Source organism: Salvelinus sp. IW2-2015, linkage group LG12 (assembly GCF_002910315.2).
Source record: "Salvelinus sp. IW2-2015 linkage group LG12, ASM291031v2, whole genome shotgun sequence".
Lineage (NCBI taxonomy): Eukaryota > Metazoa > Chordata > Actinopteri > Salmoniformes > Salmonidae > Salvelinus > Salvelinus sp. IW2-2015.
In genome coordinates this window covers 1,082,640-1,108,500 of record NC_036852.1, presented here as the reverse complement: position 1 = coordinate 1,108,500, position 25,861 = coordinate 1,082,640, and the positions used below count along the sequence as shown (strand labels likewise).

Here is a 25,861-nt window from a genome sequence, read left to right as displayed (position 1 = left end):
AAACCACGCAGATTAAAAGTCTATGGAGAGTTTGTCAATCTAGAAAAAGGTCAAGTTCATATCTGGAGGGTTCCAGCATGAGATCGTTTTCTATACCCTGTAGGGGTGTCGGGAGAGTAGGTGGAACGATTGGCCTCCACCCACGCTGGCACCTCCTCCCCCCAGTACAGACGCAGCTCTCCCCAGCACCGGTCTGCTGGACGCGGCTAGCCGCCTTCGGGATCGGTGACACGACTCTCCGAGCGGCCTGCCATCCTTCCAGCCGCCGTGAACTTGCTGGTGGTCGCCGGATGCGCTCCCTGCACGAAACCGACCACGGCATACACCGGTGACGCTCCGACGGGTACGCGGTTACACCATGAAACCAGCCAGACCGGAGGAAGAATAGCGAGGAAAGCATGCTCGGCGTGCGCAATACCATCGGCACTGCACCACTGGTATTTCTGTAAAACTTGGGTGCTTTTATCTTCTCTTTTGCGTTCTCTCATTCTCTCCCTGTTTCCTCCATACGCGTCAGCAACACCAGGTTATGGAGCGCATCATCCCTACACCTTACATCCCTGCCTGGATTTTACTTTGAATCTTCTCTTTTAACTTAGTCTTTTCCTCAACCGAGATGAACCGTCTGCAGGGGCTTAGCTGAAAAAAATCTACACACTGAAATGCTAGAACAGGCAGACGCTGTTTGAGTCAGAAAAGAGGACTAGGGGACCAGGGGAATAGAAGACTAGTGGACCCAGGGAATAGAGGACAGAGTGCACCAGGGATAGAGGACTAGTTGAATAGAGGACTAGGGGAATAGAGGACTAGGGGAATAGAGGACGCGACGGTAGGAAGGACCAGGGGACTAGTGGACTCAGGGGAAGGAGGACTGTGGACCAAGGCGAGATAGAGGACCAGGGGACCAGGGGAAATAGAGGATTTTGTGGACCAGGGGAATAGAGCGCAGTGGAACCACAGGGGAATAGAGGACTAGTGGAATAGAAGACTAGTGGACCAGGGGAATAGAAGACAATGGGAATAGAGGACTAGTGGACCAGGGGAATAAGAAGACAATGGGAATGAGGACAAAGGGGAATAGAAGACAATGGAAATAGAAAGGATAGTCGGACAAGGGATAGAAGACAAGGGGACTAGGGGGACTAGGCTGAAGTAGAGGACATCACGGCGGACAGGTGAATAGAGGACTAGGGGCACCAGCGTACATGGTGAGGACCAGTAAGAGGGACCTGGTGGACTATCATAGCGGGTCTGACAGGTGATAGAGCTTGAAGGGGACCAGCGTGAATAGAGGAACTAGTGGACCAGGGGAAAGGAGGACTAGTGGGACCAGGGGCAAAGGAGAACTAGTAGGTAGGGAACCAGGGACAGGGAAAGTAGGAACTAGTGGGTCCAGGGGAAGAGGAATAGTGGAACAGGAACTAGTGGATCCAGGGAAAGGATAGTACCGGGAACAAGATAAGTGGACCCAGCGGGAAAGGAGAACTAGTGGACCAGGGGTAAAGGAACGAACTAGTGGACCAGGGAAGAACTAGGGAAAGGAGATACTAGTGGACCAGGGGAAAGGAGAACTAGTGGAACCAGGGAAAGGAGACTAACTAGTGGGACCAAGGGAAAGGAGAACTAATGACCAGGGGAAAGAGATACTAGTGGACCAGGGAAAGGATAACTTGTGGACCAGGAAGACAGGGCAGGGAAGGATAACTAGTGGACAAAGGGGAAAGGGAATACGTGGACCAGGGGAAAGGAGACTGTGGACGCAGGGGAAAGGAGAATTAGGGGCCCAGGGACAGGAGAAGAATTAGGGGACAGGGGAAAGGCAGAACTAGGGGACGGGAAATAGGGACCAGGCGGAATATAGACATTAATATACTTACGCCTAGTTTACCAGGTAATTGACTTGAGAACACATTCTCATTTACAGCAATGACTGGGGGAATAGTTATTGAGGGGGGGGGGGGGGGGGGGGGCGGGTGAATGAGCTAAATAGAGCGGGAGATGATTAGGTGGCATGAATGGTTGAGGGCACGATTTGGGAATTAGCCAGGACATGGCCGGGGGTTAGACACCCCTACTCTTTACAATAAAGTTGTCTGGGAATCTTTAGTGACACAACGGTCAGGGACAACCCTTTAACGTCATCCTGAAAGACGGACCCTACAAGGGCAATGTCCACACATGCATGGGTTATTGGATACAGATTTTGTTGAACAGAGAGAAACGAGTGTCTCCTACTGGCCCTCCAACACCACTTCCAGCAAGATCTAGTCTCCCAACCAGGGATCGACCCAGGACCAACCCTGCTTAGCTCAAAGGCAAAGACAGCAGTGGGAAACTAGGGGAGCAGAAGACTAGGGGATCGGGGACCAGGATAGGAGAGTAGAGGACTGGGGGGACCAGAAGACTAGGGGATTGGGAGCGGGACAAGGGGAGTTGAGGACTGATGCGTCTAAAGGTGGCAAGAGCATATTCATTCCTTGCCTCTCATGCCAACTGCTGCACACTCACACCAAACCGTTGTGAACTCTCCACTATTTCACCTCCCTTCCTCCATGTTAACCCCCCCCCCGAGCGAGGCCCATTAGCGTACCGACCCCAGCACTGACCCTCTTCACCTCCCCGCTCCCCAGATCCCTGATCTCAAATCCTGTGTGGGAGTGAGTGACAGACAGGGTTTCTCCATCAATCCACATACAGTACTACACATGGTCTGTGCCCACTGCAGCTCCGTCATGGCTCTACTACCCCAGACACTGAGGAGGCTCATCGCCCTCCCAGCCTCCACTAATCTGATCTCTAGTCAATCCCATTCTATTTCCAATTGCCCTCAGCCATGGTACTGTGCTGTAGCTAGATACTCATGATCTGGTCTGTTAGAGGGATAGCCATGGTACTGTATTGTATAGTAGCTAGATACTGCACCTTCTGGTCTGTTACAGAGGGGCAGTGTGAGAATAGAAGAGAGATGAGGGGAGAGAGAGAGAGAGAGAAACAGGCTAGTGTGGAGATATCAAGACAGGCTCGGTCTGATCTAATTTATCGAAGAGGGATTACGGGGGAAACAAACAAGTTACAGAATGAAATTGTGTTACACGACTTTATTAAAGCCTGCAGGAATTGTAAATGCTAGACAACAAGGGCTGAATTCTAACAGGAGTGCCACCCAGTGACATCTACAAACAACTTCTGGGACAACCATGATTTAAAACACACGCAAACCTCTAGTTATGATGAAGACCAAGTACAGTTCAAGATATTGCTGCCATTCTTCTTTTGACCCAAGATGTTAATTTCTTGTCCTCTGAGCTTATCTCCGTGTTAGGAATCTTTTGTGAAGACTAGGGTTGCAACGGGTCGGAAACGTTCCGGGAAATTTCCCTCATTTCTTTAGAAAATTTTCCATGGGAAGTTAAGCCCGGGAATTTGGGGAATTTTGCTTAAAAGTTAGCTTACAACAGTGAAACTGTTTTTGTGGGATACACATACTGCAATTCTAGGTCTTGTGGCATATTTTGGTTAAACTATCCCCAATTCAATGGAATTGCAACCCTCTGCATGCACAGTGCATTCCTCCATCACATGTACAGCTGATTCTCAAGATCTTGCACACTAATGAGATGCTATTGAGCCCAAATTACTACACTGTCTGAGCCAAGGACTACATGCTTTCTGGTAAGTTTTGATTCCAATACTGGGTGGGGTGAATATATTTTATATGACATGCATTATTTTTTGTTAACTAGTAAATAGTAGCCTACAGCAAAGTGTGTTTAAATCATTTCTAACTTGTTAACAATTTCTGCAAGTTCGTTTTAGGGTTTTAGCTTGCTTGAGCCTGCTAACTGAGTGTTAATTCACCTGTTTCCATACATGATTCATTTTAAAACATTTATCTTACAAAGAAGTTGTTTAATCTAACTGCTTAACTATTTAGTTATATGGAATTGTATTTGTTGTTTTTTTACTCCTTTTTTTCTTTACAGGAAAATGCCACGGGCACTATCTGATGTGTGGAGACATTTCACTGCAGCTAATGTAGAAGGAAAAGCTGTGTACATTTACATTTAAGTCATTTAGCAGACGCTCTTATCCAGAGCGACTTACAAATTGGTGCATTCACCTTATGATTCCGTGAACAACCACTTTACAATAGTGCATCTAACTCTTTTAGGGGGGGGGGGGGGGGGGGGGTTAAGAGGATTACTTTATCCTATCCTAGGTATTCCTTAAAGAGGTGGGGTTTCAGGTGTCTCCGAAGGTGGTGATTGACTCCGCTGACCTGGCGTCGTGAGGGAGTTTGTTCACCATTGGGGTGCCAGAGCAGCGAACAGTTTTGACTGGGCTGAGCGGGACTGTACTTCCTCAGAGGTAGGGAGGCGAGCAGGCCAGAGGTGGATGAACACAGTGCCCTTGTTTGGGTGTAGGGCCTGATCAGAGCCTGAAGGTACGGAGGTGCGTTCCCCTCACAGCTCCGTAGGCAAGCACCATGGTCTTGTAGCGGATGCGAGCTTCAACTGGAAGCCAGTGAGAGAGCGGAGGAGCGGGGTGACGTGGAGAGAACTTGGAAGGTTGAACACCAGACGGGCTGCGGCGTTCTGGATGAGTTGTAGGGGTTTAATGGCACAGGCAGGGAGCCCAGCCAACAGCGAGTTGCAGTAATCCAGACGGGAGATGACAAGTGCCTGGATTAGGACTGCGCCGCTTCCTGTGTGAGGCAGGGTCGTACTCTGCGAATGTTGTAGAGCATGAACCTACAGGAACGGGTCACCGCCTTGATGTTAGTTGAGAACGACAGGGTGTTGTCAGGATCACGCCAAGGTTCTTAGCACTCTGGAGGAGGACACAATGGAGTTGTCAACCGTGATGGCGAGATCATGGAACGGGCAGTCCTTCCCGGGAGGAAGAGCAGCTCCGTCTTGCGAGGTTCAGCTGGAGTGGTGATCCGTCATCCACACTGAATATGTCTGCCAGACATGCAGAGATGCGATTCGCCACCTGGTTATCAGAAGGGGGAAAGGAGAAGATTAATTGTGTGCCGTCTGCATAGCAATGATAGGAGAGACCATGTGAGGWTATGACAGAGCCAAGTGACTTGGTGTATACATTTGCAAATACTGTGCCAAATCATGTGAAGAATGCAACAAAGATGCAGAATCATCTGGCAAGTGCATAAAGTTTCCTCAGCGCTCACAATAAGCAACTTCTGACCAAAGTCCCTCTACTTCTATTAGAGATGAAAATGATGAATCAGACACCTTATCAATAGCAACAGCTCATGGTCCTCCTGGAATCAGAAGTTGTTTGACTCAATTGAGGAACGTWGTCAGAGAAATGCTGATGAATGTCTTTCTCGAGCTGTGTATGCAACTGGTTCACCTCTGATGCTCACAGGCCATGTGTATTGGAAGAGATTTCTGAATGTTCTTCGCCCAGCATACACCCCTCCAACCAGACATGCTTTATCTACTCTTTTTCTGGATGCAGAGTTCAACAGAGTTCAAGTGAAGGTCAAGCAAATCATAGAGAATGCAGACTGTATCGCAATCATCTCTGATGGGTGGTTGAATGTTCTTGGGCAAGGAATAATTAACTACATCATCTCCACCCCTCAACGAGTATTCTACAAGAGAACAGACACAAGGGACAACAGACATATCGGTCTCTACATTGCAGATGAGCTGAAGACAGTCATCAATGACCTTGGACCACAGAAGGTATTTGCACTGGGTGACAGACAATGCTGCGAACATGAAGGTTGCTTGGTCTAAAAGTGGAGGAGTCCTACCCTCACATCACACCCATTGGCTGTGCTGCTCATGCATTGAATCTGCTCATGCATTGAATCTGCTCCTCAAGGACATCATGGCACTGAAAACAATGGATACACTACAAGAGAGCCAAGGAAATGCTTAGGTATGTGAAGGGTCATCAAGATATAGCAGCAATCTACCTCACCAAGCAAAGTGAGAAGAATAAGAGCACCACATTGAAGCTGCCCAACAACATCCGTTGGGGTGGTGTTGTCATCATGTTTGAAAATCTCCTGGAGGGGAAGGAGTCTCTCCAAGAAATGGCCACATCACAGTCTGCCGATATGGACAGCCCCATCAAGAGGATCCTCCTGGATGATGTATTTTGGGAGAGAGTGGTAAGCAGCCTGAAACTCCTGAAACCTATAGCGGTAGCCATTGAACAGATTGAGGGAGACAATGCCATCCAGTCTGATGTTGAGACTCTGCTTGCAGATGTAAGAGAAGAAATCCGTACCGCCCTGCCCACTTCACTGTTGCTCCAAGCAGAGGAAACTGCAGTTCTGAAATACATAAAAAAGCGTGAAGACTTCTGCCTGAAGCCCATACATGCCGCAGCATACATGTTGGACCCCAAGTATGCTGGCAAGAGATCAGCAAGGCCTGTGGTGTCATCACGACAGTGTCTCGCCACCTTGGCCTGGATGAGGGCAAGGTTCTTGGCAGGCTGGCGAAGTACACTTCCAAGTAAGGGCTTTGGGATGGAGATGCAATATGGCAGTCATGCCAACATATCTCATCAGCCACCAGGTGGAAGGGACTGTGGATCTGAGGCTCTTTCCCCTGTTGCCTCCATCATCCTCCAAATCCCACCATCATCAGGTGCCTCAGAGCGCAACGGGTCCTTGTTTGGGAACACACACACCAAAGCACGCAACAGGCTGACCAATACAAGGGTTGAACAATTAGTGGCCATCCGGGAAAATTTGAGGCTTTTTGAGCCTGACAAATAGCCATCCTCAGCAAGGTTGGAAATTGACAGTGAAGATGAGGCCTCAGAGTCGGATGTTCAAGAGGTGGACATTGAGGAGGTCCAGAGAGAAGACATGGAAGCATGAGAGGAAGACAACCAAAGCTTTAGTTTCTAGACTATCATTTTACAGACATATGTTGAAAACATTTTTGGGAGATGCGATGGATCATTCAATATTCCCTTTCTTTTGTTATTCAGTGAAATCATCCCATGTGAAGAGTCAACTCATTTAATTAAAGTTCAATTCATAACTACATTATTTATTTTGTATATATTGGAAGGATTTAATCATTTGCAATTATGTCTACTTATGATAAGGTAAAAGGTGTATGTTTCTGTCTCCATATGATATGGTAAATATTTCCAATGCAAAAGACATCTGCATTTAAATGGTATTAATATTAATTACTATATATTCCCACGGAAAGTTTCCACCTCAGAATATTCCCCAAAATGTGCAACCCTAGTTAAGACTATAAAATGGAGGGGATTTTCTTGTATCTTTCTTTCACTGCAGGCAGTAACGTGGCCACCTCAGTCTCAGACAGAGGACCCTGGTGTGTTACATTATGCCTTGTTTAGGAATGTTCAAATCCTTTAGAATACCTCACGTTGTCATATCAGATTAACTTTTTGGTGCGTAGCACTGTAGATATGTATTCCTTATGCATTAGGATAAATGCCACAAACAAAGTGGTTCAATAGGTGTTACTGGCACATTTTACCCAGCCGTTATGGAACATAGCGATGGATTTGGTTGTGAGAGCTCGACGCCAGGACATGAAATGCAAGCTTAAGAAAAGTGCAATGTGGATATTCAATGACATACACTATTGATCTCATAGATCCATTATTGATTGACCTAAAGCAATCAAACAGCAATCAGTTTCAACTAAATAGATGAGTCACACTTCAGAGTGCCGCTTACGCATACAGCATAGATAAAAGTGGTTGGAGGATCAACGCTGATAGGACAGCCCATCAGGATATCCTGACATTAGGCTCTTCAGGGAAGTGGTGTGATTGGCTGCTATGGAAGTAATGGACCTCTATAGAAGCCAATGTGTTGTGATAGAAGGGTGTTCACCTCTCCGTTTCCTGCCTCTATTCTGGTGTTTCCTTTTTGAACAGGACACGGTTTCACACTGAAAATGACCACAGCCAACTTCCCAACCACAAACTCAGGTAAATACCCAAAAAAGGCATTATTTAACAATTGCTTAAAAGAAAGTTCAACATTCAAAGCAAAGATAATTGGAACAAAGTGGTGCAGGATTTTTATGAAACATGTTTATTCATTGACACTGGGAAATCTGAAGTCAGTCATAGTGGATTGGCATTTTGTACCATTCATTTTCACTGGGGACTCCCAGAGAGAACATTGACATTACATTACTTCCAACACTGCATGGTACTCCAGAAATAACAGGAGAGGCACCAAGAGCCATTCAGAACTAATATATTGAATCTAGAAGGAAGCGGAGATCGAAGTAATCCTTAAATACATGATGGATATCATTACTAGTGCTACAATTAGTCCAGCGAGGAGCATAATCATCATTCACACTGACAGTGATGATGATTAGTATCTGGAGGAGCCCTATTGGGAGATACAGTTGAAGTCGGAGGTTTACATACACCTTAGCCAAATACATTTAAACTCAGTTTTTCACAATTCCTGACATTTAATCCTAGTAAAAATTCCATGTCTTAGGTCAGTTAGGATCACCACTTTATTTTAAGAATGTGAAATGTCAGAATAATAGTTGAGAGGATGATTTATTTCAGCTTTTATTTCTTTCATCACATTCCCAGTGGGTCAGAAGTTTACATACACTCAATTAGTATTTAGTAGCATTGCCTTTAAATTGTTTAACTTGGGTCAAACGTTTTGGGTAGCCTTCCACAAGCTTCCCACAATAAATTGGGTGAATTTTGGCCCATTCCTCCTGACAGAGCTGGTGTAACTGAGTCAGGTTTGTAGGCCTCCTTGCTCGCACACGCTTCTTCAGTTCTGCCCACAAATTTTCTATAGGGTTGAGGTCAGGGCTTTGTGATGGCCACTCCAATACCTTGACTTTGTTGTCCTTAAGCCATTTTGCCACAACTTTGGAAGTATGCGTGGGGTCATTGTCCATTTGGAAGACCCATTTGTGACCAAGCTTTAACTTCCTGACTGATGTCTTGAGATGTTGCTTCAATATATCAACATAATTTTCCATCCTCATGATGCCATCTATTTTGTGAAGTGCACCAGTCCCTCCTGCAGCAAAGCACCCCCACATCATGATGCTGCCAACCCCGTGCTTCAGGGTTGGGATGGTGTTCTTGCAAGCCTCCCCGTTTTTCCTCCAGACAAAACGATGGTCATTATGGCCAAACAGTTCTGTTTTTGTTTAATCATACCAGAAGACATTTCTACAAAAAGTACGATCTTTGTCCTTATGTGCAGTTGCAAATGGTAGTCTGGCTTTTTTTATGGCGGTTTTGGAGCAGTGGCTTCTTCCTTGCTGAGCGGCCTTTCAGGTTATGTCGATATAGGACTTGTTTTACTGTGGCTATAGATACTTTTGTACCTGTTTCCTCCAGCATCTTCACAAGGTCCTTTGCTGTTGTTCTGGGATTGATTTGCACTTTTCGCACCAAAGTACGTTCATCTCTAGGAGACAGAACGCGTCTCCTTCCTGAGCGGTATGACGGCTGGGTGGTCCCATGGTGTTTATACTTGCGTACTATTGTTTGTACAGATTAACGTGGTACCTTCATGCATTTGGAAATTGCTCCCAAGGATGAACCAGACTTGTGGAGGTCTACAAAAAAATTTCTGAGGTCTTGGCTGATTTCTTTTGATTTTCCCATGATGTCAATCAAAGAGGCACTGAGTTTGAAGGTAGGCCTTTGAAATACATCCACAGGTACAGCTCCAATTAACTCAAATGATGTCAATTAGCCTWTCAGAAGCTTCTAAAGCCATGACATCATTTTCTGGAATTTTCCAAGCTGTTTAAAGGCACAGTCAACTTAGTGTATGTAAAGTTCTGCCCCACTGGAATTGTGATACAGTGAATTATAAGTGAAATAATCTGTCTGTAAACAATTGTTAAAAAATTACTTGTGTCATGCACACAGTAGATGTCCTAACCGACTTGCCAAAACTATAGTTTGTTCACAAGAAATTTGTGGAGTGGTTGAAAAACTAGTTTTAAATGACTCCAACCTAAGTGTATGTTACCTTCCGACTTCAACTGTAGATGATGGTGAGGAGAGTGGGTGAGGGACCTATTACAGTACTCATTAATATGGTATGGTACTGTACTGCTGCACAGGCCAGGGTTGGGTAGAGGGGTATACTACAAAGCAGGATCAAGGAGTTAGCCTGCTAACTTGCCTAAATATTCTGGAAATAAATTATTATTAGAAAGATAAGTAGACCCCTTTTTAGCTTAACCCAACAACCAAAAAGTCATATCTACGTTTAGCTTTATGAACAAAAAAATAACTAGTTATTTCTAGTTGTTAATCAAAGTTAGCTGGCTAACTCATTGATATTCCTTTCTTGTATACCCCTCTATCCAATACCAGGTTGTGTGAAACATAGGGGTTGTAAGTTAGATACGGGTAGGATCAGTTAAGCCGTTTACATGGGAGTCGATGTAAAGATTGGATGACTCATACGCTGGTGCATCTGGAGGCAGCTGCTTATGACTGGTGTGATTGTTGAAAATCAATGTAGGATGGAAGATGAAGGAGAGAGTCTCAAGCACCCTTTTTATATCTCCGCCTGCATTTCAGAAACAGACTTCAGGAAAGCAGAAAGTAGCTTGTGGGCAAATCAATGTGCATCTCTTCCTCCTCTCATCCTCCTCCTCCTGCATCATTAACACACAACGCCAGCCAGCCTCATTGCTATTCTACAGCCCTCCTCTGGTATCATTTGATTAAAAGGAATTTGACTTCCAGCGTGGCTTCCTAAAGCAGATATGGCTTTTAGATGGAGGATGGAAGCCTGGCAAGCTAGGGCAGAGCCAAACCTGGGAGCGATTTCCACCGCAACACCCGCAGCTAAGTCTGACACTGTCTGTGCACCCCCTCTCACTGACACACAGGGCTGCGGGAAACGGGGCCAATTTACACCTCCTCCGCCAAGAGTCTGGATGAATTTGCTCGCTTTCCGCATGGCTGGCCAGCCAAACCACACACCTGTGTAAAATAGGCCCCGTGTCAATGCAGAGCTCAGAGCCCGAGAAGCTAGGTACTTACTGCCAGTGTCAGCTAACAGGAGGATGACGAGAAGCCAAATACATAACCACACTCTCAGAACAATCATATTACAGAGAGAGAGAGAGAGAGCCCGTTTTCACTTCACTTTGAGAGTGGCCGTGCTCAATGACACTGGCAGCTCTGCTCACTCTGTGTAACTGTAACGAAGAAGGGGGGCGAACAGGCAAAGAGGTGTGGCTGATAGAAAGACAACATTAAACTAACAAATGCCATTTACTCAAGCCTAGGTCAACACAGCCAAGGTCTCTATAGCTTCATGCCTGGCCATAGAACATTCATTTGCCCATCCCTCATATTGACTGGGAGAATCCATGGCGGCAGCATTGCTCAATGACATTTCTCCACACAGTGTTGAGCCAGTGAGAGAGGCCCAGGGAGCCGTGTGTGATAGGAGCCGTGGTGAGGCCAGACTGTTGGCTAGGATTAGCTCCACTATCAGGTGACAGAGTACACACTGTATGACATGTACCAGTGTTTCCACTATAGCATTAGTCAGGCAAGGCGGGTCCCTCTTCTTGACTTGATCTGTAGCCCCATGACTAAAATAAATGTAGTTTCAGTTAGAAAGTTAAAAAGCAGCATGTGGGTAGGGGGCCTTTTCACTCCACTTGGCTTTTCCATAAGCATCACTCTAATCAGAAAGTTCCAGAAATAGGGCATCTCTCCAAAATGTGGCCTGCCTCAGAAAGGGGAACAGTTTGGGGAACCATAATACCCAAGCAGCAAAGGGATTAAAAGTTTGGCATGAGATAGTGTAATTCATTCAATTCCCTGTGTTAAAAAGAGTGTGCCGCCATATAATTGGAGTTCTACAAATCAAAAAGAGCCAATTTTCCACATGACTGACTACCACTAGTCAATGATCATTGGCACGCTCCACAGCCACAGAAGAAGAGCCCCTCTCTGGAGAAGAGAAAGAAGCCTCAGAAGTTACTGTCGTAACTCAACACCACCATTACAGCGGATGCGGAAAGGCAGGTGATCTTGGTCTGGGAGAATCGTCAGTAGGTAGCAAACTACTCTGATGTCCTTCAAAAGACCAAGCACCACTGTCTACAGAGGCACAGTGGCTTACAATGGGGACTGACTGGGTTCCCTGTGTATAAATCGCGCTAGAGACAACACTGCAAAAACAACACAAGGCAGTGACCCGGAGTCAGTGGGAGAGACGTTTAACACGGTATAGTAGCACGCCGCTTGAGCCATGGTAATATCTTGGAAATCCACCTCCTGCTGTGGACCATCAAAGTTAATTCTGTAGTTTGTTTTTTAGCTTTAGTTGTGTACCAAGGCCAGACACGGGATCTCAGAGAGGCACACAGCTGTTTACATGTCTGCTTGTGTGTGTGTGTTTGTGTGTATCCGTCAAAGTCTGCCACAGATGCAATTAGACAATGGCAACCTAAAGCCTCCTCATGCATGGCACCCGTCAAAGTAAAAGGATTATACTTCAGATGAGACAGGGGGTTTTCAAAGCCAAGCGTTTCTCTTTGTCTATTGAATTAGAGGCCAGCCAGTTGCCTTAGCATAGTGGGAGAGAGAGGAGCGAGTGGAAAGGAGTTTGGCAAGGAGGCCCTGTATCGCCATCACTCACTTCCTGCATCCCAAACGGCACCCTATTCCTTACATAGTGCACTACTTTTGACTAGAGCCCTGTGAGCCCTGGCCAGAAACAGTGCACTATATAGGGAATAAGGTGATCTTTAGGACACAGTCACTCTCTCCAGAGTTACAGATACAGGAAGAGAGGGAATAGGGTGATCTTTAGGACACAGTCACTCTCTCCAGAGTTACAGATACAGGAAGAGAGGGAATAGGGTGATCTTTAGGACACAGTCACTCTCTCCAGAGTTACAGATACAGGAAGAGAGGTGATTGGGTGGGAAAGTTAGTGCCCCCTCCCCCACATCCAACCCCACTTTCATTTACAACAGTGTCCCCAGTTTTCATTGCCTAGCTTCAGACTACAAGGTCAAATTTTCCCCCCGGGAGAACGTGAGAGGAGCGCTGGGGCAGGGGAGCGGAGAGGCCTCTCCATCCAGTGATACGCCTGTCCCCGTCTATCCCATGGGAGTGACACCACTGGAGAGAGGGAGCGAGGGAGGAGGTCAAGTGGAGATTAACGAGGGAGGGCAGCTGCTGGCTTTTCAACACGTCCGGGGCTTGGGAGCGAGGGATCGGCGACTGACTGGAGCCGAGTGGGCGCGTGAGAGACAAGAGAGCATAGAGAAAAAGGAAATGAGCGAGAGATAGCGAGCGAGGGAGAGGTAGAGCGAGAGAGATATTAAGCACGAGGGTTTCAGGGGGTCCCACCAGATTCAGCCATAGAGGGATCCTTTCCCCTGGGTAACAGGTCCCAGAGAGAGAGAGGGAAGGAAGAGGGAGAGAGAGAAGGATGTGCTGGCTGGATAAAGAAGGGGCTGTGTGGAACAGGAGCCCCTTGCTTGTGGCCCTCCACGTATCAGCTGAGCCATCAGTCAGGCCTCTTCAGCACCTGTCCCCCTCTCCCTTCCTGAGCCTGTCAGACACTGCTATTCCACTAATGACAGACAAATAACCCCACACTGCCCTGTGGTGGACAGATGGAGGGAGGGGAAAGAGGGGATAGAGACCGAGTGGAATGAGGGAGAGAAAGAGAGGAAACAAAGGCGAGGAAGAGAGAACAATTGATTAGAGGTTCCGTGACTGTCTATCCTTCAAACTAGAGAGGGTATGAAAGCCAAGAACTTGTTCCTCTTACCCGTGTCTGTGGGATCCCCGGGAGCGACCAGAGTAGTACGAGTACCCTGAGTAGGTGGACTCCGTGTCCATGGCGACGAGGTCCTTCCTCCCTGGCGATTGGCCAAGGGCCTCGCGGAGGTTGCTGGGCTTTGCAGCAGGCAGACGCAGTGGGAGCTTGTGGGCAGTCTTGTCCGGTGGCAGGCGGAGCTCGCTCAGGAGATTGGCAGAGGCTGCAAGCTGTCGGGGGTCAATCTTGAAAGCAACCCTGGGGGTTCCCGACTAGGAAACATCAACCTGGGGAGGAGACAGAGACAGAGAGACAGCCAGGTGTGGTCAGAGGACAGACTATGGACAGAGTTTTGGGTTGAAATGGCGATCTACTACAGCCCAGTTGATACTGAAAAGCATGGATGTGTGTTGCAGATATCTCTGCACATAGCTTCCACTTTGCCTTTTCCTCTGGAATGAACATTCCAGGAGATAAATATGAAAAAAACACAACCGCTTCATTGAAGCAGCATTTTCTACATTCCCATTACACAGAACCCAAACCGGTTGCGCGCGTGCGCCATCGTGCATACATTTATTTTGTTCCCCTACACCAAACGTGATCACGACACGCAGGTTAAAATATCAAAACAAACTCTGAACCAATGACATTAATTTGGGGACAGGTCGAAAAGCATTAAACATGTATGGCAATTTAGCTAGTTAGCTTGCACTTGCTAGCTAACGTTAATTTGTCCTATTTAGCTAGCTTGCTGTTGCTAGCTAATTTGTCCTGGGATATAAACATTGAGTTGTTATTTTACCTGAAATGCACAAGGACCTCTACTCCGACAATTAATCCACACATAAAAACGGCCAACCGAATCGTTTCTAGTCATCTCTCCTCCTTCCAGGCTTTTTCATCTTTGAACTTATATGGTGATCGCATCTAAACTTTCATAGTATTACCACGACAACCGGCAACAAAGTTCGTCTTTCAATCACCCACGTGGGTATAACCAATGAGGAGATGGCACGTGGGTACCTGCTTCTATAAACCAATGAGGAGATGGGAGAGGCAGGACTTCCAGCGCGATCTGCGTCAGAAATAGAAAGGAGTTCTATTTTAGCCCTTGGCGTCGCAGACGCTTGATGGCGCGCGCGAGCAGTGTGGGTGCAATAATTTAAATTACATGGATTTCTAAATTTACTTTGCGACACTCGCGCACGCGACGTGTCCGGTCTGGTCAGCATGTTAGGCAGGCTGGGGAAATCATTATTTTATTTTTATTTATTTTTTAAAATTGTATCCCCTTTTCTCCCCAATTTTCGTGGTATCCAATCGCTAGTAATTACTATCTTGTCTCATCGCTACAACTCCCGTACGGGCTCGGGAGGTCGAAAGTCATGCGTCCTCCGAAGCACAACCCAACCAAGCCGCACTGCTTCTTAACACAGCGCGCCTCCAACCCGGAAGCCAGCCGCACCAATGTGTCGGAGGAAACACCGTGCACCCGCCCCCCTCGGTTAGCGCGCACTGCGCCCGGCCCGCCACAGGAGTCGCTGGAGCGCGATGAGACAAGGATATCCCTACCGGCCAAACCCTCCCTAACCCGGACGACGCTAAGCCAATTGTGCGTCGCCCCACGGACCTCCCGGTCGCGGCCGGCTGCGACAGAGCCTGGGCGCGAACCCAGACTCTGGTGGCGCAGCATAGCACTGCGATGCAGTGCTCTAGACCACTGCGCCACCCGGGAGGCCCGGGAAATCATTATTTTAATGAAGATTGTGTGATTCCTCCAACACACACCAATTGAAGCTTGACACAGGAGAGCCTTGAAACCATTGGACTAGTTTCTGTTGATTCTAATATAAAAGGTAAATTGTGAAAGGCTCTTCTTACTTCTAACCTCCTTGACAACTCAAACCTACAGTAGTTCACAGAGAGTTTAAGCACTAAGCCTAAACTCTCACCCACAAACAACAGAACAGCAGCAGACCTAGCTATGAACCCCTCCCTCAACAAATATACCTTTCCACAGACAGACTGGCCTATGAGAAGAGAGATTGAATTGGAATGTTGTGCAGAGCATGCAGGTCTACGTTTGGAGCTTCAACAAAACAATAGTCGGATGGAGAGCAAAACCCCACTGCCCTCGCCTACCCCGCCATCTCCAGAGGGAAATCTGGCAGTGACCAGCTCCAGCAGCAAGGCGAGGCTGCCTCTCCTCTCTTCCATTCCACTAGCGTGACATCACACAGACAAAGTGCTCTAGGTGAAACAACCAAACACTTTCACATTATTAAACCAAGAAGCTTTCAGAGGGGAATTGAGACAACCAGCCAACAACACACAAACAGATACCGTAAAATATTGAATATAGCTTCAGGCCTATATTCTGTGTTTAAGTCTCTAATTTTGGAAACATTCTTTCCCAAGAGGATCAATCTCCCAGAAAAATGCTAAAAAGCTGTGTGGATGCAGAGGAGGACCGAAACTCAAACATCAAGTGGATTTCAATATCAAAGGCAGGACAAAAAAAACTCCCCACTAATTCAATACCATTTGTTCTACTCCTAGACCTGGCTAAAGACTTTACAGCATCCACTAGGAGATGCAGGTCTGATAAGAGCGTTTATTGGGTGCCCTTGATTTGACTACATATTCAGGAGGATTTAACAGTTGTTCTTAAATGACTAAAGATAAGAGGGAACAGAGTGAAAAGGAAAGAGTAGAAACAGACGTAGTGAAATAACGAGATTACGATTACGCACATGGCTGAGTAACAATGCACGGGGAAACAGAGTGACAAGTGAGTTGTGGCGTACACAACTCCTTCGGGGCAGGGAGAGCTGGGGACATACGTACACACACAGCAGGTAAACCATCAAGGCTGAGGCATATAGGGAGGTGAGGGGTCAGTTCTCTGTGGCATCAGAAATGGGACCTCATCCAGACAGAGTGCCTCTAACAGCTGGAGTTAACAGTACAGGAAGATGAACAGCGCACGTTACATAAACTCACACGCATCAATGCAATAATATGGCAGAAGAATTGATAAACCAAGTTTGCAACATACATTTCTCAACAACGACAACATCATTCTCTAACACTAAGGATTTGATTTTGACCTAGAACCATCCAATCACAATTAACTTCTTTGATATAGGGGGCAGCATTTTCACTTTTGGATGAATTGCATGCCCATAGTGAACTGCCTCCTACTCTGTCCCAGATGCTAATATATGCATATTATTATTACTATTGGATAGAAAACACTCTGAAGTTTCTAAAACAGTTTGAATGATGTCTGTGAGTATAACAGAACTCAAAATGGCCGTTGTTAAAGTTAGAGTGGTCATTGTTAAAGTCATCGCCTATTCAATTCCCTGTAATATATGGATCTGTTTGCACTTCATATGCCTTCCACTAGATGTCAACAGTCAATAGAACGTGGAATGAAGCTTATGCTGTGTTGTGAGACCGGAGGGGAATGAGTCAGTGGTCTGGCAGATTGCCAGTTCTTGGTCACGCGCTTTCCTCATGTTGTCGCCTTGCGTTCCATTACTTATACAGACATGAAAGAATGCTTCGGTTGGAACGTTATTGGATATAAATGATAACAACATCCTGAAGATTGATTCTCTACTAAGTTTGACCAGTTTATATTCGACCTGGAATATAACTTTTTTAAGTTTTCGTCCGACGTTTGCCTGCATCTGCGCGAGCGTTTGGACACGTGTACTACACATGCTAGCAAAATTAGCTAATTGGACATAAGTAATGGACATTATCGAACAAAACAACGATTTATTGTGTAACTAGGATTCCTGGCACTGCATTCTGATGAAGATAATCAAAGGTAAGGGAATATTTATTATGCAATTTCGTATTTCTGTTGACTCCAACATGGCGGAGAAATGTTGTTAAATCTGAGCGCCGTCTCAGATTATTGCATGGTGTGCTTTTTACGCAAAGTTTTTTTTTCAATCTGACACAGCGGTTGCATTAAGAACAAGTGTATCTTTAATTATATGTAAAACATTTATCTTTCAAAGTTTATGATGAGTATTTCTGTTATTTGACGTGGCTCTCTGTAATTACTCCGGATATTTTGGAGGCATTTCTGAACATGGCGCCAATGTAAACCGAGATTTGTGGATATAAATATGCACATTATCGAACAAAACATAAATGTATTGTGTAACATGATGTCATATGAGTGTCATCTGATGAAGATGTTCAAATGTTAGTGATTCATTTCTCTATTTCTGGTTTTTGTTACTACTATCTTTTGCTGGGAAAATGTTTTTATTTATAAAAAAAAAAAAAAAGGTGTTTTTCTGTGGCTATGTACTGAGCTAACATAATTGTTTGGTGTGCTTTCCCCGTAAATCGATTTTTGAAATCAGACATGTTGGCTGGATTCACAACGTGTGTAGCTTTAATTTGGTGTCTTTCATGTGTGATTTCATGAAAGATTGATTTTTATAGTAATATATTTGAATTTGGCGCGCTACATTTTTTCTGGATTTTGGCCAAGTGGGACGCTACCGTCCCACCTATCCTAGAGAAGTTAAAGAYGAATTCAATGAAAATGTAGCATTTCAGAACAGAGCTTTGACAAAGTGATAACACATGTTGTATTGTAACACTGGTGATAAATAATGTATACAGCACAGGASGCTGGTGTCACCTTAATTGGGGAGAACAGGCTCGTGGTAATGATTGGAGCGGAATCAATGGAATGGTATCAAAAACATCAGAACGCATGGTTTCCACGTGTTTGAAGCCATTCAAATTTGCCCCATTCCAGCCATTATTATGAGCCGTCCTCCCCTCAGCAGCCTCCTGTGGTATACAGCTTGTATTGGGCCAAAATCCCTAGTGAAATCTTCAATGTAAACAAAGAGCTGAAGGAGAGAGGTTAAGGTGAACATTGTTTAATTTACAAACATATCCCAGAAACGAGCACACTCACTGGGCTGTACACTTAATGCATGCCATCTCCCATGACCCCTTGCAGCAGAGGAAGTCCACTAACTGACCCAGATCTGTTGTGAAATTAACCAGAGGGCTACAGTCACCACTCTCCGTCTCCACCACAGTCACGTCCGGCTGTCCTGACGTGTTTGGAGTTAGCAGTATGTGTGCTCATTCAAACACTTTTGGAATATCACAAGTGTAACCATTTTTCTTCCGTCCCTCTCCTAGCCCCTACCTGGGCTCGAACCAGGGACCCTCGGCACACATCAACAACTGCCTCCCATGAAGCATCGTTACCCATCGCTCCACAAAAGCCGCGGAAACAACTACTTCATAGTCTCGGTGCCAGTGACAACTGAAACGCTATTAGTGTGCACCCCGCTAACTAGCTAGTCTATTTCACACCGATTACACAAGCAAAGCACACTTGTGCACACATTAACTACCGCAGCAGTCACAACGGAAGCCATGGGAAGTAGAGCGGGGCTCGAACTCTCCCTTGGGGCACTCCCTCTGTTTTCATCCTGTTGCTGCTGCTTTCATAACCACATGTTCCAGTCTTTTCATTGCAAAGAGCTGCTCATCCAAGATACTGCCCCGTGCCATCTTATCTGCCACTTAGAAGGGAAAACTAGAGAAATACTAGAAACTAGTGGCAGTTGGGGGGAATGTAAACAATGACCCATATAGTGTGTGTGTGTGTGTGTGTCTGTGTGTGCATGCTTGCACATGGGGATTGAAAAAGCTAGTTCTATCAAACAAAGTCTAAATATTTCATTTTTAAAACAGCAGCACTCTTGCTGACACGCTTTTAAACGTCTGAATCATCGGAGGGAATACTGAACAACATGATGACAAACCTCTCTAAAGCTGTTTTATTCTACTGAAGAGCCAGCTGCCAGCTCAGTCAGTGCCAGATAGGCAAGCAAAATAGCTCTCGTGTGAGAGACAGAAAGGCTGCTTTTAGACAGGTAGCACAATTCTGATCTTTTTTTAACTAATTAACCAATCAGATCAGCACTGAAATATCTGATGTGATTGGTCAAAAGACCAGGCTGGACAATCCAGACTCTGGCCAGATTAAGGCAGGGCTACAGACAGACAACAGACACTCTGACCAGGGTAAGGCAAAGCTACATACGCTGTGGCTAGGATAAGGCAGAAGGCCTGGGTTGAGGACTACAGATACTGCTACAGGAGCATACAGAGCACAGACAGAGCACAGACAGAGGCCAGAGTAAATAAGGCTGGTTCTACAGAGAGTATCACAGAGGTATTTCCATCTCCTGTGCTAATCCTTTTAAGAATGAGGGATGAAACAGGGATTAACAGGGTTAAATAGATGGGGGTCAGGTCCCTGTCAGGATAGGCGTCAGAGAGAGAATACCACAACCACCTTGCCAGTCACCTCCTGCCCAACAGCCCAGCTAAACTGCTTCATGTCAACGAATTAGGCCGAAATGGGTTTCAATTGAAGATGTTGGTGACTGAAGTCGGCTTTGAGGGCTGTATTCAACAGATCTATAAGGGAAACACTAATCTGGTCCCTGGTCTTTACTTAGTGGTGCCAGTGGCCGTGCAGCACTAAAGCTGAAGCCGCTGTGCCCCCCCTACTTAGGGAAGCCGTCAGGTTATCCGCGGCAGCCGAAGCCAGCAGTGTTTGCCTGCCTCTGATTTGGTCTATGGCGGGACAAGCTGGCAGCGGCCCAGAGCCTGCCAATGAGAGCCTCCTTGTTTATCTTCCTCCATTCAGTCGCTCTTTTCCTTTTTACACTGGATAAACATCCTCTCACTATGAAGGACCACACCCTCAGAGAGCCGGGAGAGAGAGGCATGGGGACTGATCTGCAGGGTAGACACACACACACACACACACACACACACACACACACACACACACACACACACACCCGCATGCACACAGGTGTGACTCTGAGACTCATGCTTGAGGAACCGCGGGAGTGTAAATACCCACGAATGAAACGCACAGGATGACAAACATGCGGCAGCACACCATCAGAGCAGAGAAACAAAAAAACAACCATCTAACCAGCAAGCTCATTAACAAAGAGCGTTAAGTGCCTGCTCACCAAATCCAAACCCTGACAGATCCTCAAGACCCCCCACATCCTTCTTCCTCCAGAGCAGGTTGTAGTAACAGTCTGTTGATAACAGAGCAAACAAAACGACAACAGACCAACACAGGAACGATAAGGTGAGGTCCTGTAGTTCATTCTTTGTGAAAAAAACTAACATTTGTATTGCCTTTTTCTTCTTTACGTAAAAGGTAGTTTCTTCATTCATGGTTTCCACAGCGACAGTGAGTCCACAGATTGGTTGGAATTAGAAGACCAAGCTTCCGACTCCAAAGACGGTAATCTAATCCCACTGTATATGACAGCCTAATTTACAGATCCTTCACTACTCACAGCCTTTAATAGGAGATGGGACTCTCTCCCAAACTGGGGAAGAGACAAACTAGGCTACTGTACTTTCCCAAAAGGATAGCTTAATTCTCTCTAGTGACCGAGTCTAAGCACAAGGCTCTGCCAACTGGGGCAGGTATTCAGGAACAAAGGCTGACTGAAGCCATCTCCTGTGCTAGCCTGTGACCAGGAAGTACAGCTGTGCCGTGTGCCCAACAGAGCCCCTCCCACACCTCACCACAACATAAACAAAAAAAGCCTATTAAAAGCTCATCATCATTACCAGCCAATGATATGCCTGACCTTCATTAGCCAAAGATGGTCTCTAACCCATCTCCTCTGACAGAGTGAATAGAACAGTCGTTGCACTGGCCTGGTATTCCAGCTAGGGCATACGTATCAGAGGCAAACAGCTGTGTTGTGGTGGTGCGGATGTGAGGAACTAAGACCTTCAGCTGAGATACAGAGAGGAGCGTTCCAATCACTGGAGGACAAAATGACAACACTGACATTTGTACAAGCAGCTCCCAACGAGGCACGCCCTTCCTGCCCTGTTTTTTTCACATGAAACAATATTCATTGAGTATGCATGCACACGCATACCTGCACATACTGTACACACACACACACGTCCAATCATACTTCTCACTGTAAAATCTACTTGGACTCTATTAACTCCAAGCGTAATGAAAGACAAGCTGAACACGGGAGAGATGACGACTTATTAAGGTAACATGATTCATCTGAGACGCCGGAGGGGTGGGGGAGGGGGGGTGGGGGGGGGATTTCGACCGAGGAAAGAAACACGAGTCAGCGACTAAATGTGTTCCTCAGGAATCACATGGTGATCGAGATGCTGTCCATGGAGCAAATGAACCCATTAATTGTATCAACATTCCAGAATGTCACCCTCTCCCCCGGCCATTCATTAGTGTCAGAGATGCAGAGAAACAAATCGCCCAAATGAAACCCTATTCCCTTTATACTACACTACCTTTGACCAGGACACATACGGCTCTGGTCAAACGTAGTGGGCTATATAGGGAATACAGCATCCTATGTGCCCTGGTCAAAAGTACTACTATAAAAGGGAAGAGGGTGCCATTTTGGGACTCACAAGAGATGCAGACACCACAGGTTATTAAGGCTGAGTTCAGACAGGCGGCTCTATTCTGATCTTTTTTTCCCACTAATTGGTCTTTCGACCAATCAGATCAGCTCTGAAAAATATCTGATCTGGGCTGCCTGCCTAAACACAGCCTTAGAGCCAAAAGAGACAGCTCTCATAGTGCATGAGGAGCATAACAATTAAGCTGGGATTTCTATATATAAAATGATAAGCTCAAAAAGAGGAGAAAGCACTGCGTAATAAAAGAGCTAGATTCCAAGGTGTTGCCTGCTACTGTAATGTTGTAGCAGTGTTACTGTTTGTTGCAGCACTTTGGCATCCAAACATACTGGATTCAAATAAGATAAGATGAGGAACCCCCTTCTTGCTGTTGTATGTACTTTGTATGTCGCACATTATCTAAGATTATGGCGAAAGATGTCCTCTTGGACTTTTTCCCAGGATGCAGCTGTCTCTCTGTACTTCTGTAGCTGAGCAGAGGCACTTGATCTGTGATTACTCCTTCAAGCAATTCCCACCTGGTTTGCAATCACATCTCTCTTGATCACAGACACAAAGACCACAATACTACACCTAAAGCTCTCACAGGGACAGTATCGCTCCCCATCCATGTTGACGATCACTCACACGAGGAGCTTTTGACAGTTATCATGTCATCAGCTTTAAAATATTCTCTTTGCAAATGTGAAGAGACACACAAACTGAAGCCATTTAGCCTACCAGAATGGAGAGCGCTACAGGAGGATGTCATGTTCAAATCCCACAAGGAAACCACCTATAATCACATTTCCCTGACATTAGGCTCGGTGTAAAGATAAAAGAGATGATAATGGCTTCAGTGAATTATTCATGGTCAGACAGGAAGATATTTACATTTTCACTAGTGAGTGTATTCTCTTGTCTGAGACAAGTCAGTCATGTTGAACAACACAAAGGGAGTTTCATTGTTCAGCATTTCCTAAGCACTACCACCAACCAACCATCCTGGTTCCTTACTGCAACTGGGGGAGGGGGAGCAAGACTGCTAGTCTGTACAATGCTCATAGCCATGGAGTTTCAATAGAGCTGTATATTGGAGTCAATTCCTTCTGAGCATCTAGAGAATTTAGGAAGGTTAGCTACATCGTATTCACACAGTCTGCAATTTATTCTTATGAAATCATCTTAAACACTGAGTAAATGAGTTGGTTTGGGTTTGTTTATTCAACACAGAGGTGTACCATCTACTGTGGTCCGTCACGGTCCGTTCAGCTTAATTACCATACCGGTCTATTATATGTTTTGGGATTTTCAGGTCTTGGTGACACTCAATGGGACCACTATGTAACATATTCCAAGTTCAGTGTAGTTTAGAACGCCCAAATGAAATGTTGGATTATTATAAAATGTATTCGTTTGAACAACATTGTCTTGAACAATGTTTCAACAAAATCCTACCTCATGGGCGAGAAGTTCTTAAAATGTCCAGATTACATTCAGAATACAAAACACTGACAGTCCATAAGGTTCAGGTAGCGCTTTACATTACATTGTTACACCTATACTACAGCCTGGCTAACACCAAGCATGTGGTGAAGGCAAATCATGTGAATACTACTCATTTATTCCGTACTCTACCTAATACAAAGTGCTAGTTTTCGGATTGGACTGTCATTTTCATACAACAGCATAATCAGACTGTAGTAGAGTTATACAGCTGTTTCTCTGCCCGACCCTACCTGTAACCCAAATGGCTGACTTCCATAGGAAACTCCCTGGTCTCTGCTAGGCCTCCTGAGCCCTGCCCAGACAGTTGGTTAGATAACTAAAATATAAAAAAAGAGCAAGCTAATGTTTAAGGATAAATGTTTATGAAATGAAACTGTCAGCACGCGAGTGAATGACATCAACGAACCATTGTGCAACATTGTTTCTGGAGACGCAACGCTGTCGCTGATGGTAACAAGATAACCAGACTGAACTACAAAAGAATTCCGTCAACCGTGTGCAGAAAGTGGTTCAAAGTTAAGTCAGAAAATGTGTTTGAGACTTTTGAGTTAGGTTATTATTAAAGCAATTGAATTGAACAACAAGCGACTATTGTCATTCTATTTGTAACGCTTTAGAAAACATTAACTCCTGCTTTAGATGACTTTAAAGGGTTAACTTTACACCCTACGTTGGCTGACTGCAGTCCTTTGGGTTGAGGGAATTCTAAATCACATTTTCTCTCCACATGTAGCCTACAGCTCATGTAGCGTATTAGAAAACACAAACGGTTACTCGTAGGTTGTACTGTTGTAATACAATATAGGCCTGTCTACCTGTAAAACAAAAAACGAATTTTCACCGAAGAAAAATAAGTAGTAGTGTAGCTTACATGAAGCAGGAACAAGCCAACCAAACTCCCAATTTACATCGGGCTCAATCGCACTCATACAATACAACGAACAACTCCTCAACGTGGGATGCAGACGTTGGAATTGTGACTGTTTCGCGCACGGCTACTCACCTTCACTGGAGGTAAACCATTCCAAGAAGAGATTTCATCCAGAAATGTAAATGAAATATTTCTCCCTTCGAGCACACGGTACAGTCAGGGACCAGCCCGGGTTCAAGCCGTTGTACAGGGGGCAGCACTTACATGATGAGAGAAAGGGAAATGTGTAGTGCGACAATGGTGCGCTAGGGGGTAATGGTGATGACTGTGAACTGTGAACTATCAAGTGTTTACAGTAGGCTGTACAATGCAAATATAGTAAAATTTGATAAAACCGCAGGACCAAATGACTTGGCAAAATCTTCTTTACTTGTCTGACAGGTAGACTACAGGTGTTTGCAATTAATTTCTGATTCAGAGTCCAGTTCACACCCACATTTCAAAGTTGTGTTTTGCGCTGACCAAACATATAACACCTTCAGTGAGTGTCAGAAACACCGGCAGCTAGGCTCTGTTAGGGGGACATGTCACAAATGGCTGAAGTGGGACAAGTGACAGGAGAGTGCAAATAGCTTAGGGTTTGGTGCCATGGAAACCAGGCAAAGTAAAACAACATTCACCCTCCTGTCTCCGGTGGATGTTTTCAGTGAAGTGCACATAGTGAAGTGCACATTACATGCATTTCTTTCTTATAAGTCATATATGCACTTAGCCTTGCCTAACTGGTATTTATTAATCCGAATATGAACATTCAAATCAAATCAAATTGTATTGGTCACATACACATGGTTAGCAGATGTTATTGTGAGTGTAGCGAAATGCTTGTGCATCTAGTCCTGACAGTGCAGCAATATCTAACAAGTAATATCAAACAATTCCACAACAGATAGCTAATACGCACAAATCTGAGTAAAGGAATGGAATAATAATATTTAAATATAATTATATGGATGAGCAATGACAGAGCAGGTTTAGGCTAAGATGCAATAGATAGTATAGAATACAGTATATACGTATGAGATGAGTAATGAAAGGCAGCAACTGTAGGCAGCAACTTCTCTGTGCTAGTGATGGCTGTTTAACAGTCTGATGGCCTTGAGATAAAAGCTGTTTTTCAGTCTCTCAGT

The 25,861-nt window shown here is 45.4% G+C and overlaps 1 protein-coding gene across 4 annotated transcripts in view; it reads right to left on the bottom strand.

The window, feature by feature from the left end:
- LOC111970857 (vang-like protein 1) overlaps positions 1 to 25,007 on the bottom strand; it is a 52,114-nt gene extending 27,107 nt beyond the window's left edge. For 2 of the 4 annotated variants that reach the window (XM_023997578.2, XM_023997580.2), the window contains exons 1-2: positions 24,807 to 25,007; positions 13,805 to 14,079 (exon numbers count right to left, since the gene is read on the bottom strand). In XM_023997578.2, the coding sequence (XP_023853346.1) occupies positions 13,805 to 13,875 (71 nt within the window). In that variant the 5' untranslated portion in view covers positions 13,876 to 14,079; positions 24,807 to 25,007. Of the gene's footprint in view, positions 1 to 13,804; positions 14,080 to 24,033; positions 24,093 to 24,674; positions 24,695 to 24,806 lie in introns of those variants that run through there. The other 2 variants (XM_070445903.1, XM_070445902.1) reach the window with 2 other exon arrangements.
- Between the last annotated feature and the right edge of the window lie 854 nt (positions 25,008 to 25,861).